The 15,443-nt window shown below is 40.2% G+C and overlaps 1 protein-coding gene across 4 annotated transcripts in view; it reads left to right on the top strand.

Moving 5' to 3' along the window:
• The window catches only part of DYM (dymeclin), a 217,966-nt gene that overhangs the window by 164,134 nt on the left and 38,389 nt on the right, over positions 1–15,443 (top strand). For all 4 annotated transcript variants that reach the window (XM_075019603.1, XM_075019600.1, XM_075019601.1 and 1 more), the window contains one exon: positions 13,975–14,157. In XM_075019603.1, the coding sequence (XP_074875704.1) occupies positions 13,975–14,157 (183 nt within the window). The remainder of the gene's footprint in view (positions 1–13,974; positions 14,158–15,443) is intronic.

A 15,443-nucleotide genomic window follows, 5' to 3' on the forward strand; every position in this document is an offset into this window, starting at 1 on the left:
GTGATTTCTCTTGAGTTTCTAATTTCTTTGTAGTTTAGGAACTAAGCGAGATCGGGGAATACATTGCTCATTTCATATGCTAAATCAGTTTTTGTAAATAGGAATTATTCCACAGAATTGGTTAATTGCAGAAGCAATAACCCAGAAATTGGACAAAAAGTATCAATTCTTAACATGCTAGGAATTAGATACAAACATGATGGTTAGAGGACTCTGTGTGATGATAGTTATGTAAACTTGTAATTAAATTGTATCTTAACACATACACATTAGAATAAGGGGAAGCCTGGGCTTTCAGTCTGATGTCTGGCTTTTGAGGGTTTCACCCTGCAGCTTTAATTTTAAACCAACAGCAGGAGAAGTTTGGGATTAACACATAAATAAATACTTTTTTTTTCTTGACTTATACCAACATAAAATTTTCTAAGGTTTTTCAAGGGGGAAAGAAATTTTTATTAAACAAAAAAAAGCTCATAGTTATATACTACATCTGTTTTCTGCCAGTGAAATACCAAACATAAAGCCATTTCAGGGAAGCATCTTTTAAAACATTCATAACAAGAAAAGGCTCTAATATTACCATTATTTAATCCCGCTATATTCTTATCCCCAACGCTGTTGGGAGATGTCTGTGATTGCCTACGCTGCTCTGAAACAAAGTTGAGACAAGTAAGATTTATTTTTTTTTTAATTGCCCTTCAGATATGTTACTGGAATGTGGTGGAGGTTTTCCAGAACTGCTCTTGCACATATTTAGGCTTGAGCCCAAGCTGAGTGAGCTGTGGCCTGCTACTGAAGTGTATGACATCTTCTTCAGAGACACTGTGTTCTGCTGCATTTTTCTTGATATCAAGCTGGTACAGCGTGTACAGAGCCTGTTCCACTCCAGCGCTTGTGTGCGTGCTAACCCAAACTCTTGAGCTTAAAGAGTCTGTTTACTAACAACAAAAAACAACCATCTTATTTGGGAAAAGAGAAGATGGATTGTAACGTTACAGGTTAGATTTAATTTTTTCATTGCAATAGGAATAAAAATCATAGGTATATCTCTTCCCTCCGGATAAACTGAAAAGAGAATGGATGTTGCAGTTCCTAAAGGCAGGTCTTTAAGCTACTCGCCAGCAACTTATCCGTGGCACTTGCAAAGAAATCAGATGCTTACTCAATGCAGAGAAAAAAATAATTGTTATCTGAACAAATAATGATAAGTTTTCCCATTCCCACACTAATCTTTTTAGATTTTGATAAATCAAGACCATAGGAAGAGTCATGCCACATTCCCGTGGGAAAAAGGTTCATTGAATTTTTCTGAAATATAACATTATTTTTCCACAATAAATTAGCCATCTTACCTTGTGGTGGACTCTGTTAATTAGAATTCCTTAGAAAACTTAGCTTAATTTATAGGTAAACAATCATAATTGCTTACAGGATTTTGGTGAGGAACAGTTGACTGACTCCAGGATGGATGTACAAAATACCCAAGTGCTTCTCTGTCTTTCAAACACAGTGATCTCTTACCTTGCCAATGTCCGGCACTGCAGTGCTTAATGAACCAGGCTACACAAAATTTAAGTTTTGTCCCCAAATAGATGAGACTTCATAAATATTTCAGCAAATTTTATTTGGTTTTTTCCATATTTCTATCAAGAGTGTTTTTCCTCAGCATTTGAAAAAATGTCATCTGTTGCTTATACTTCATTTTGGAATGGGTACCTGTGTACACAGCCTTCTAGAATTATTTTCTCTGAGTTTTGGGGTTTCTGCATCTCAGTTAAAGGTTCATTTTTCAGCATTCAGGCTACATCTGCTGTGTGCTTCCAGACCATTCGGCAGGAAGCAGAGCAGTGGTCATCAGCTTCTGTGTTTATCAGAATTGATGCAGCATCCAGGGGAATGCACTTGAAAAATAAGACGGTATGTAGTAAAAACAACATTTAATCTAAAGGTTACTCCATTTATTTGGTTTGCGTGCTATCAGCTCTCAAAAGGCTAGTTCTCATCTCCTTCCTATTTGCATTTTGTTCAGCTGGAGAGCTGTTCCTGAAATTTGGTTATGGAGGTTTTTCAGGCCCATCTTAATAGAATAAATGATACTACTACTGGCAGTGACTAGTTTTGAAGAGATGGTAAGATAAGAGGAAAACAAATAAAACCATGTTCTTATACTTGATTATATTTTAAAAGGGCTTGCCTAGAGATCCTTTAGACTGCAAACCACTTAAAAGATCAATAATGCAGGTTTTCTTTTTGATAGGTTTCTCACATCTTTGTTTATCTATCTCCTTTAATTTTCAAAATATTTAACACCACTGAAAGAATTAGTATAGTATGTATTCCAAGTGGTCTCATAAAGAGTTGTATTTCTGAATTACTTTTCTAACGGTGCTGCTATATCTTAATATATCGGAAGAAATGAAAGCACTCTTCATAATTTATCATCAGCTCTCGGGTAAAATGATGGCTGTAAAGCAGCATATTCCTGCTCACAACAATTTGGGAATCTTATACTGTAATCCCTTATCAAGTGTCGATTATCTGGGACCTGATGTTTTTTATCATGTGCTGCTAGTATTTAAGGAGCTACAACATGCAAAGAATACTGCACCATCATCAAAAGTTTTCTCTGTGCACATTGGCACCTTCTGGAAGAACAGCAAGGGGTTAAATCAACCTCTTTTTTATGATGACGATGTTTATTATTATTATTATTGTTTTTAAACGTGGCTAATACTGTCAGGAGGCAGTCCATAGGTTGGGGTTTTTTTCTATTTTGTGGTGAGTTTTCTATTAATGTCTTACTCAACTCAGTTTACCTTTGCAGTGATTTTTCTTGTTTGAGCAGGAGTCTTATGCTGCTGAGGCACAGGAGGAATCCTGGGTGGTCTCTGCAGTAACACCGCTCTGCTTGCCTCCTTGACATTCCCCAAACTGTAATGATGGAAATGTCTGCTCCTGACTTTCTTATGCCTCCCACAATAATTTCAATAGCAGTTTTCACCCTAAGGGCAAAAATACAGAGTCTTTTGGCTGCTGAGTGTGTGGAGAGTAGCACTGACTTTTTCCACTGACATCCTGTGCGTCATCGGGACCAGAAGATCTTCTGCTTGGATGGTCTGCAAATTATGGAAACTTGATGCAGTCCGTGTTTATTATTGAGGACTTGGATTCTACAGTCTCGCTTGTAATGTTTCTTCTCTTAAGTAGGGTCAAAATTATTCAGAGTGGTACTTTCAGTGGAAGACAGTTGTCATAGTTCCAAGGCATCGATGGTTTTGAAATGTCACGGCAAAGATGCTGAACCACAGGATCTAATCAGTGAGGAACCAATGGAGAACTTCTGACTTCAGCTTCTGTGCAGTTGACAGCTTTAGTGAGGAATTGGTATTTATTCAGTTAGTTTTGATACTTTCTCAATTAAAATAGCTTAGATACTGAAGATAGGTCTGCAAAATCTGTAGCACTGAGTGATTTTCTTGAATGACAGCAGTTGGTTCGTTGGAAAATCGCTCTTAGATGTATATATATATTTTGCAATGAGTGTCATAGCTGTTACTGCCAAATGTAATACCAAGGGTGAAGAAAATAGTTGATAATATAGGCAGAGATGATGCTGGGGCTATAAGGAACTGGTGGATAAATTACATTCCTATAACTGTGATGTACTGTATGGAGGAAAGTTTGGGAGGTGTGAAAGGAAAATGTGAAGAAAACTGTTCGGTTTAAATTGCTAATTGGTCTTCTGTCTGTTTGCAACATGCAGTGTTTTTTCATCGTATTCTTCATGATAGAATTAAGGGCTTCTATACTTCAGTTAAACATCACATAGGATAAAAAGGGATAAGAACCCATTCAAACAAGCATTAAAGATATGATAAGGATTCTTAAATCTGGACTTAAGTACATACTAAAGCACAAACATCAGCACATATGTTAGCAACTGTACCCGCCTGGAAAAAGTGTTAAGAGGTTCATCAGAAGTCATCTTTAACGAATACACTTTTAGGTCTAGAGGTTTTATTAAGTAACGCTTACATATTAAATGCAAAAATGCGAAACTTTATGTGTGTTATATAAGACCTGCCATGCAATTTAAAAAAAAAAAAAAAAGAATTAGGAAGTGTCGAAGTTTCAGTTCATGTAGCAGTAATTACTGCATAACACCTCCGAACAGTTTTGCTGGTGACATTTTACAGCTAAACTGCAAGTGTAGTGCTGGAATCAGAAACTTTTTCACTTGAGTAACATCTTTAAAGTCCTTGAACTGTACTCAAGGTAGACAGGTTCTGTTAATTAAAGCCTGTATCATGATGATCTATTTACCTTTGTATGGTGGAGTTGGGGTTGCGTATGGAACTTGTCCTTTCCTGTTCTACCAGTCAAACCAAACAAAATCTCCCCATACCTCTAGGGAATACTGCCCAGTTTCAAGGAGAAATGGAGAATTCTCCATTTCCTTTTAACAGCAGGAAAACTTCATTATTATTTCAGGCATGATTTGAGAAAAACACGGATTCACAGTTTTAACTTTAATTTTTTTAGTATGAACATTGTCATTTTCCTAGCAGCAGTTGCTTCCCAGGTTTTGTGGGACCTTAGAAAATGATTGGGTTTAGTTCTACTAAATACTATTTGCATTTTGTTGTCATGGTTGCATGTGGTTTGGAAATACTGTGTTCTTGTATGGATTGTCTTGGAGCTTCTAGCTGGTGAATATCAGGTATTTTGGAAACTGTGGTGGATCCCCTTATGCTGGAGCTTCTCGGTCGGCTTAGACGAACCTCTGAAGCTTGACCTTGAGTAAATGCCTTCCATAGTCATTTACTTTTTCTAAGCCAGTTGGGGTGAAAAGCATTTTACTTGATTTGATTTGTCATTTTGTCATCTTAGGAAATTACTGGAGGAGGAAACTTGTCAGCCCTTTGCTTTCCAGGGTGGAATTCAGCACTTGAATTAGATGGGAGGTTCCCAAGAATGGAGTTTGGAAAAGCCGGGACGCCGGGATGAAATGCCAGAGAGGAGGACTATCTACAGTCCTGTTCTCTGTAACTGAACACCTTCTGCAGTTGTGATACTGAATCCCACCCTCAGAAAAATGCGAAAGTCCGCATCTCTCCTGCACTTAGGTGTCTCTCCATCCTTTTGGATCCAGATGGCTGCTCGTTCTTTCCTTTTAAAGCACAGGAGCCTTACTTGCAGAATACCTTAGTAGTTGTAGCATCCCCCCAGGAAGCGAAACACCTTTAGGTCATATCTCCATAATAACCAGACTGTAGGTTCGGCAAGCGGAGTCAACATCTGTCCTTCTGACTGAAGTTTTGCCATGCTGCCAACAGAGATCCTCTCTAAAAAGAGAGAATGTACTTCACTGTTCATTCAGGGAAGGAGTTACTCTGCTAAAACTGTTTGTCAGTTAACTCCTCACTATTAATATCACACAGGGATATGCAGTACAAGAATTAAATAAACTAAAAGGTTTCCCAATTGTAAAATCCTCAGTAAACAGGTAAAATGGGCACAGGGCTATGAGAGTGAAGCATCACCAAGAATCAGTAAAGCACTGAGGGAATTTAGGCCAATGTCTAGAAATTTTTGATTGATTTGGGAGCCTGACTCTGTAGGGAGATAGAAGATAAAGTATTTCAGTGTGAAGTGTTTTAGGATTGAAATTTGAAAAGTAGCAAGTGCATGGATGAAGAGATGAAGGTGAAGATATGGCCGAGTGATGAGTTGTGGATTAGCTGTAGGTTGGCCGAATAATAAACATGGTACGGTGAAGTCGCTTGAGGAGTACCAATAAAGGAATTGTACCTTCACTCAGATATATCCATGTCCTCAGAAACAGCTTTGTATTTTCTTGATCAGTGGCTACTGAAGTCAAACCCTAGGGCAGAAAGGTCTGTGGAGGATCGAAGCAGTTGGGCTTGGCACCTTGGCAGGTGTTGTTCGGCTTCTTTTCCCTTGGAGCGAAGTGTTCCCAGGCTGTTTTCTCAGGGACAGGACACACCACCACGGCATTTCCTCTAGTGTAGCCTTGTCACAGGCTGTCCCGGAGGTTTGCGTCACGATACGGGCTGAAAGCGTTGTGTTTCTCTCGGGAAATGTTGCGTTACCCCATGGGCTGGCTTGACAAAATGGTGGGACGTTGCTGAAAATCTGCTCTTTCAGCTTATTCGGTTATTCGGGAAGGCAACGATAGTGAGCATCAGGATGGTATTTTTATTTAGTACAGTATCTGGCAACAAACTTTGCTCCCGGTGTGACAGCTCTTCTTTCATTTCTAAGCAGTGATCAGAGATGCCAGGGTTAGTTTTTGAGGTTATATTCACCATAAGCCCTGCAATTTTTCACTTAATACCTACTTTCCCACAATTCAGCATTATGGCCAAAAGTTATCTGGGTTTGAGATAGAACAGCAAAAGAGTATATGCCAGTAAAATAGATGAAGATAAGATTTCTGTGACCAAAGGCTTGGCTTGGAAGTTCGTTTGCGCATTAAATGTAAGAGCAGGTTTCTTGTGCGCTTCCTTCTTTCCCCTCTGCTCTTCCAATCCTTTGGCAGAGCGAGTTTATTTTGTTGAAGGTTTTATTTTCTGCTGAAAATGCAGGAAATTCAGACAGCTTTCTTGGAAGCTCCCCAAAGCTAATACAAACAAGATACATATGCTTCTCTTAAAGTAACTAAAAATAAAGTAAATTATTTGAAACTATTTAACTGTAGAAATTCCCCTGTAAAGAGGAAAGGGAAGTTTACATCATTATAATTGTGGATGCTGTTAAATTGTGTTATCAAGGTGAAATTCCCTGGAGTGCCAATTTGTCTATTCCATACAAAAGAGTACATCACCCTGGAGTTTATAATAGCTGCGTTAGAGGCAGGCAAGGGAGAGCTAACTACTGAATGTCCAAAAACATAATCATTTGAAGTATTCCTTGGCATGTATAAAGCTAGCTGAAAAAAATGTAACGGAAAATGAACTGAAGCTGCCCGTTCATCTAGACTTTTTGTGGATGTGGCTGATGGATCTGGAACAGTTTACCAAATTTTTCCTCCTTGTTTCTCCCTAGTAAAAAGAAGAATGGCAGGAGCTGTCTGTTTGGGGTTAATTTGGCATTCTTAGTCTTTTTGATAAGTGTTACGTATATGGTGCGTGCATCCTTTTGTTTTCCATTGTTGACAAAATGCCTTTAAAGTCATATCTGCGTCACGAAGGAAGTAGTTGTTTAGGATTACAAGTTTTTATGTTTTATGTTTGCAAATTATATTTTGGAGGGGAATCTCACTGAAAATATTACACGTGAAGAATTATAGCGAGGCATCACGGGTAAGGGCTCAGAATGAAGAAAAGCCATAATTAAGGTTGCCCGCTCAACATTCACCTTCCCTCTCTCTATTCCCTCATCCATATGGTAGCCTTCAGCCTCAGATGTGAGGATGGGTGGTCCCCACCGCATGGATGCAGCAACAGGGACGTGACGCAGTGGTACCCAGAGTCCCGTACCCGCTGCTTGCTCTGCATACCTGCACCTTCCTCTGACTCTTCCTCCACGCTACCTGGCTGGGAGAGGAGGACTGAACTTGCAGAGAGAGGCAAAGGGAGCAAATGACCTTGAGGGGGCAGTCAGAGATAGCTGGGAAAGTGGAAAGTCAGAGATGGGTTTGCTGCTTTGAGTTCTGGAGTTGTTAGGACGGAAACTATTAAAGCATCTCGAGCTAAAGCTCCTTTAAGTAGTTTCTTTACAGCTTTTGCGTGCTGTATGTGCTCCTCGCTCTGCTGGAGAGGGGCCTGCAGTGTCAGTAATTGTGAACTAAAGCCACCGAGCTTCAACATAAAGAAACTTGCACTTTTGAAAATTCAAATGTCAAGGCATCCTATTACCTGCAGCAAGATACCACTCGCTAAAAGCCATTCATTGTCATAAGCAATAAGTTCAGAATTGTGTTTGAACATGTTTCTTTGTCAGCCTGTATTTCCATCATGTATTTCTTTTGCTATTGTAGGTGACATTTCCACTTTATTTCATCAGGTTTCTTTGGATTAAGACTTCACTACAGTGTGCCTTTCCTGGTTGGTTTTTTGTTTGTTTTTTTTTTTTACCCTATTTACATTGTGCAGTTGTAGCATATTGCATTACCCATCCCTGCTCGGGTTTTGGTTTTTTTAGGCAGATAAGCTTCTTCCTGCTCAAATTGTGCTAACTGTATAACTGCCTTTTTGATAGTAGCCGTCGTCATGCCATTTCAACAGGCAGAAACCCCTAGCAGTTATTTAGCTGAAAGTATCATTTGGCTGGAAGATTGCTGTGATGTGAATGCACGGTGAGAAGTGGGGTGTTTTTTAGTAAGCAGTAGTGTCCTGGATGTATACACGTATTGTATGCTGCATAGCATCATTCATGTGGATCTTGCCGTGAAGGAAAAGTTGCTCTGTTAGATCTCTGATTTTTAAAAAAGTTGCAAAGTAGACGTGGTTAGACTTACAATTACTTGTTGCTTTGGATTGCGGATTACTATACATCCAGGTAAAAATGGGATGAAAAAAAAATTGTTGCATTTAAGTGAATTTGAGCTTGCAATAAACAAATATTTAATCATATTATAATACATCGTGTGGACACGATATGAGACTTAAGTTTGTGCAGTAGTGTTTTTTAGAGTCATAGAATAGAATCACAGAACGGTTTGGCTTGGAAGGGACCTTTGGAGGTCACCTCGTCCAAAACCCCTGCCACGAGCAGGGACATCTTCCACTAGATCAGGTTGCTCAGAGCCCCGTCCAACCTGGCCTGGAATGTTCCCAGGGGTGGGGCATCCACCACCTCTCTGGGCAACCTCCTCCAGTGCCTCACCACCCTCATTGTAAATAATTTCTTCCTTCCATCTAGTCTGAATCTCCCCTCTTTTAGTTTAAAACCATCACCCCTTGTCCTATCGCTTCAGGCCCTACTAAAAAGTCTGTCCCCATCTTTCTTCTAAGCCCCCTTTAAGTATTGAAAGGCTAAATTTTTAGCCTAAAGAAAACTGTAATTATTTCATTCCTCACCCTGAGATCAAGACTTCAATATTTCCTTGGTTTCAGCTGTACTGTCACTGCTGGTAACTGGTGGCTGGCAGTTGAACAGTTAATCCAGCTCAGGTTGCATGGCCCTGGTGGGATGCTGTAGCCGAGCGTCCAGCAGATCTTTGCCATCTTTCTGGGTAAATGGTCAAAAATGCAAAATGTCATGAAGAAATCTAGCACCATCCAGCTGGCGTCCGTGCTATGAAATACCCCGGGTACCATGCCGAAACGGGGCAGCGCTCGGCTTATAGCCTGTCCCCAGGACCGAGGGTCAAAAGATGAGCCAGGCTCAAGTGAGGGGCTCCTCCGCGGCTCAGAGCCAAAGCGGGGACAGGAGCACTCGAATCGGGTGATGCCACATCTCATGCGGCCACCAAAGGATGGCTGAAGTGGGCTGCTGAGACTGCGGGCTGCAATCGCAGAGAAAATGGCTTCAACGAGACATCTTAAAGTGTTTCTTTCTCCAAAACTTAATACAAAGCTTATTGCATCGTGAAAGACAGCCTCGTGTCCAGCCTTGCGTAGAAATGTCTCTTCGTAACGTCGCAAGTGACTGAAATTCTGATTTGCCAACAACTGTTATTTTCCATATAAACTAGAAAGCAGAAGGCAGAATAATTTTGTCTCGCTTTTTATTAGACAGTACAAGCCGTGAGGGGTAGTTAAGCAAAGTTAACCTGAATGACACATGGACATGCCTCCCTTTTTCTCCTAAAAATTACTAACATTTAGAGGCTGGAGATTTGCATTCATTCCTAATAGAACTTTTAAAATCAGTTCTCTATTATTATAAAAATTAAAATCAATTTAATGTCAAATTAAATTAAAAGGATGAGCACTCAGAATGTTCCAGGGTAGGAAACAGAAGATGGGTACCATAAGTTAAGCAGGTTTTTGGTGACGCTGAAGTCTTGCATCCTCCGCTGACAGTGATTCAACTGCTTTACTTTTTTTGGTGGGTAACCATGCCTGTAAGGAACCAAACTGTGAGCATCTGCCCAGGGTTTGGCTTTTAGGCTGCTTCGCTTCTCTGATATTTTATAAGCCATATACCTTCAACTGTTTTCACACATCAGTGTCTTTCCAGCAGTAAGTATTGAATTCTCTGGAAGCCTTTGCCCTGGAGGATGTCATGCTAATTATTAATTATATTGCAGTAAGGAAAGCAACAGTATTCCAGGATGGTCAGAGATGAGAACATCCAGCTCTGCCCGTAGTTTGCCTTGGCTTTGCACATTTGTGTGTTCCTTGTTAGTGTTTATCAAACTCAAATTCTTTTTCTCCAGATAACGTTCTCATTCTTGTGCTCGTCCTGTTTTCCTCTGCATCGTCTCAGCTTGTTTCCATTCTCTTTTCTCTGGCATTATCACTTGTTTGTTCCTTTTTCTTTTAACAAAAGAGACCCAGCCTACCCAGACTGTACCTGCATCTCCTGTAGCTGTCGCTGCTGGTTTGTTCCTTGTGCAACTAGAACATGACCAAGCATCTGGCTTTTTGCGTTAAAAATGAAAATCTTTGCAAAAAAACTACCACATTTAATTCCTATCCTGAGAAGGAACCATGAGGTGGTTACCTAGGATTACCCACAGTAATGTTAGTGTTGTGCCTGCATTCCCATCCCTTTTGTAGGCACGATCTCAGTCTCAGGAAGTTGGTACCAAGCTTTAGCTTCCGCATTTCTTTTAATGATGAGTATAATTATTTCTATGGGCATAAACAAAAAAAAAGGCCGGGGAGGACTGGTACTCATCAGTATCAACAGAGGCAGCTGAGCCCTGTTTTTTTAAAGGAATACTGTAATAATTTTGAATGCGAATGCCACATTGAATTTGTCAATTGTAAGCAATAGGAAAATGCCATTACTTCTAACTCCTCTCTCCTTTAAATATACTGTTTAATAGATTGAAACTTGTCTACCTGTCCCCCCAAAATCAATATCTGTCTTTTCTTTTCATATAACAGCTAATTCAGTTTAAAAAATAGTCTTGCAAGGTTGCTGCGGATGATGTGGTAGTCCTTGTCTTGGCCATACACGTTCAGCATTTCAGCTGTGTTCAGCTGGTCTGAAAGTTAATACGCAGGGTGATAAACTTCTCTTCAACTGCAAAGTGTTTTTGTAACCTTATTTATATCTGTCGTGACGCCATGTCTAGATGCAGAGGGGCCGAAGCTTGATACTGGTGATACAGAGCAACAAAAGCACACAGCATTTTATCAGCTCTTACAGCGTTTCTCCATTGTCTCATCCAAATGCTGTCCTTGGCTTTCTGCTTGTTTTTTCCTGTTTTGAAAACTTTTAAGCCTTTACAAATGCTTTAATTGCTAATTATAGGAGCGTACAGCTCTCCAGATAACATATATGCAATACTAGGATTCAGTCCCACTTCTCTGTCTCTTATGGAGCTCGTTCCTCTTATAAATGATTTTTTTGGTATAGTCAGTTATGGGTAAAAATCTTCACTGCAGCTCCTGGTTTTCTTCATTTGGGTCCCAGATTCTTCACCTCGAACACTGTAGCTGAAAAACAGATGGCTGGTTCTGTCCATCAGCTTCTAAAAACTTTAAATATGATTATTGAGCAATAACCTCTGGTAACTTCTAATTGCTTGAAGCTGACCAATAGCAGAGTCTGCCTTTTCTTGAAATAACACGTTTGGAGATGGTTAGCAATGCTTTCTGTTTAAACTAGCTGTATGCCCGGGTTTTAAGGTGAACATATTTCATTAAAAAGCATTTAGTTTTTGAAAAGCAATTGTGTGACTAGTTACCTTTCTGGTAACTGGATAGATCTCGCTTGATCCTGAATTATAATGTTTCTGCAAAAGCAATGCAATCTGTATTTTAGGATAGTGTCTCAGTCACCAGGTCATCCTGCTGCATTGGGGACAGAATTATGCTGATGCTTGGGGCTTTTTAAAAGCCACCATAATATACCATATTCTGAATTAAATCCAAGTTGATAGGCACGTACCACTCCACAGATGAGTTAGCCAGATCTGGCTTTTTCTTCAGATTCCAGCTGAAGCAATTATTTCAGGTTTTGTCTAGTATTTTGCATTATACACATTTCATAGCATCTAACTGGGATGCTATTTTATAGGAAATACAGACGGAGGAACCACCTGTGTTTTGAATGCAAGGATTGTTTCTGTCACAGAAGAATGCGATCCCATTGACAGACTAAGTAGCTGCGGTGCTCAGCTTTGTAAGGGTTTCTGCCAACATTGTGAGCTACGCTACAACGGTTATTCAGGTGGCTGAGACAAAGCTATTAAAAAAAAAAAAAGAGGAGGAGAGCCTCACATTCAGAAAAAAAATCTGTAACCTCCACAGTCAGGCAGGCACCATTGCTAAAGAAGGAAATCTCATTGTAGTGTGTGCACCAAATATTGTTCTTCAAACAAGATTTTCAAAAGGCTTTCATCCCTTAAATCTCCTTTGTACATGTAGAAGACAAGCATTGGGGATAACCGAATTAGAGGAGTGCTGCTGTGTTTTGGCAGCAGTGTGGGGATGGGCACTCCCTTCTCCACGGTCCTCAGCGCCGTGGAAGAGATGCAGGAGCAGGTTAGAGGAATGATGCTGCCTTCTGCAGGGCCGTATCGACGCTTGCGGGAGGAAACGTATCTTTGCTTCCCACTGAAAGTAGCCAGAACAAAGCGGTAGCAAAGAATTTTGTTCTTTATATGAGTCTAACCAGGGTTATGACAAGTTCCCGTATTCTGTTCTGCTTTGGTAAGAGCATGTATCTGACAAGTGATGATTCCTACAACGCTACCTTATAGTAGAAAATAACTCAGCTATGTACGGATTGACTGAAAGTCCAACAAAATGCTGTTGCAAATACAGCCTAGTTACGAAGTATTTAAGTGCCTTATGATAACTCGGAAAAATGACTGCTTTGTAGGCAGTTGGCAAAAGGAAATGCCAGTGGTTTCAGTGTTCATACTAAGCTGAAAAACTCAAGCCGGTTTGGTATGATTCACGTTCTTGCCAGACCTGTAAAGTCTCACAGTCCAACGTTTGATGTGGTGGAGAGACCTAACAATACGAACAAAGTCGATTTGCCTTTTTTACCCTACCCCAGGGGAGGACAGACAGCTCTCCGGTCTCAACAACCATATCGGGCATATCCTGATGTGCAGCCCAAGGAGAGAAATCCAGAAGGCTAGCAGGGGTTCACATGCTAGCTTAGAAAGTTTGAGTTTCAAAATCATCAGGAATGCTTTGTCAAAGGCAAGGTGAAAAGCTCTACAAGTTTATCTTGAGCATTAAGGCTTAGTGCACTACAAAGGGAGATTTCTTTTTTCATTTATTACAAGTATTCCTCATTGCCAAAAAAATATGGAAAAAATAAAAAGGCAAGGGACAAAGTCTGGAGAACGGTGGCAAATGTTCAAGGTGGAATGGGGTTTGATCCCAGTCAGTTTTCCTTCTCCTGTCTTTGCTTTTCTCTTTCACCAGCCACCTTTTGTCTGATTTTTTTTTTCTTTCTTTTTCTCCCTACCCCTCTCCCCAAGCAGGGGCTCAACAGAAAATGTATGAAATTAAATGTATGCTGAAGTGCTTTTCCGTAGCATAGGAAGGGTTGAAAAGACTTAAGTTCACTTAACCCTTAGTGAATTTGGCTGACTACAATATGTTAATGCTTTTTGGCATGAGAAGATGGCTCCTGTTGAGAGAATGAAGCTATGAAGCTGAATACTAGAGTGCAATGCATTTCGGTTAAAATTTTGGTTATTACAGGAGAAAACAGATCTCTTTCCTGATACAGCCATGCCAGATTTGCTCACCATTGAGACGTTAACCAGCTAATAGCTCCATTAGTAATAATTACCTGTGCTCTGCCTTTATTACCTAATATATTTTACAACGGAAAAGGGCACACTAACCTTTTATTCCTTTCTTAAAGGCGCAAGACCTGAATGTGATCGAGGAAGTAATCCGAATGATGTTGGAGATCATCAACTCCTGCCTGACAAATTCTCTTCATCACAACCCAAACTTGGTGTATGCACTGCTTTACAAGCGGGATCTGTTTGAGCAGTTTCGAACTCACCCTTCCTTCCAGGACATAATGCAAAATATAGATCTGGTGAGTGATACATTATTTAAAGGATGCTTACACGTTGTTATTTGATCTCTTTATCCTTTTGAGAGGTAGAAAATATTCATTATCAGTTTCTTTTAGAAAGTATTAAAATGTTGAATTTCTCTCCCTTATTTTCTGGGTCTCCACTGTGACTTATTCTGGGCAACCTCTTTAACTCATCAGAGCCAGAGTGGGATTTGGGATGCATCTGGTAAGGAATTCCCAACCTGTGGCGCATCTTTCACTCCCCTAAGGAAGGACAGCGTCAGCTTCTCTTAACTGCCCCTTGTTAGAATTCAGTCTTTCAGGGGAAAAAAAGCAGATTTTCATCATCAACCAATCTTTTTCTTTTCTCTTACTCCCATCACCAGCCTATTAATGGTGACAGGGAATTTTTTTAAAGTAGTTAGTTAAGAGCAGGCATTCAGCTGCCTTATTCCCTGGGTTGTGTCTGAATGTGTGTTGCTTTCACCTGCAAAGTGTCTCTCCACAGCAATCCCTTTGGGTGAGTAAACATTTTAGAAGAAAACAAAAGGGAATAGCTGTGGATCAGAAGCTGTTACCAGTGTGGCTTTCCATGGAATATGACTTTGGAAAACTGTTAGTTGTTAATTAATTACTGCTGCATCTGATAGTGGCTTTCGGGTTCATATTGAGAACCCGAGTAATGATTCCTGCTAGAAAATAACAGATTTTAAGTGCAAGAAATATTTCTCTGTTGTCTAGTCAGTATTTGCAGAGCTGAGTAATGCTTGAAGTCACACTGTGACCACTGGATGCTAAATACTGGAAGGGGAGGCTGAACAGGACGCTAAATTTCTTGCTGCAGTGAATAGCACATTTATTCAGTGTGAATAAAAATCTGCTGAGGTTCTGGCTTGATCTGCTTTTATTTTAAAATATTACAGGAGATTGACAGATTTCTGATGATCCATAAAGGAAAGTAATTTTAAATGTCAAACTGAAATCCTGCTCTGTGCCTATCCCTTCCTCTTCTGTTCTCACTTCATATTTTCTGGTCATGCGAGAGCTTGGAGAGCAGAGGCTTCAGAGCTCAAAACTCTCCCAACTTTTGGCAGCTGCAGACTACATCCAGCCCGATACTGCCTGGATGATTAGGACAAGATGTCTTCAAGTTGTGTAAAGAGAGGATATGGTGCAGTGAAGATAACCGCGTTCTTCATTCCCGACTGAGATAGGGACCTTTTTTGGTTACTTGTCCAGATCCAGGAAAACTAGCGGTGGCCAGAACCTTCTACGTGACAGCCCTGTGCCTCCCCCAGATAGCA

The sequence above is a fragment of the Buteo buteo genome, chromosome Z (genome assembly GCF_964188355.1).
Source record: "Buteo buteo chromosome Z, bButBut1.hap1.1, whole genome shotgun sequence".
Lineage (NCBI taxonomy): Eukaryota > Metazoa > Chordata > Aves > Accipitriformes > Accipitridae > Buteo > Buteo buteo.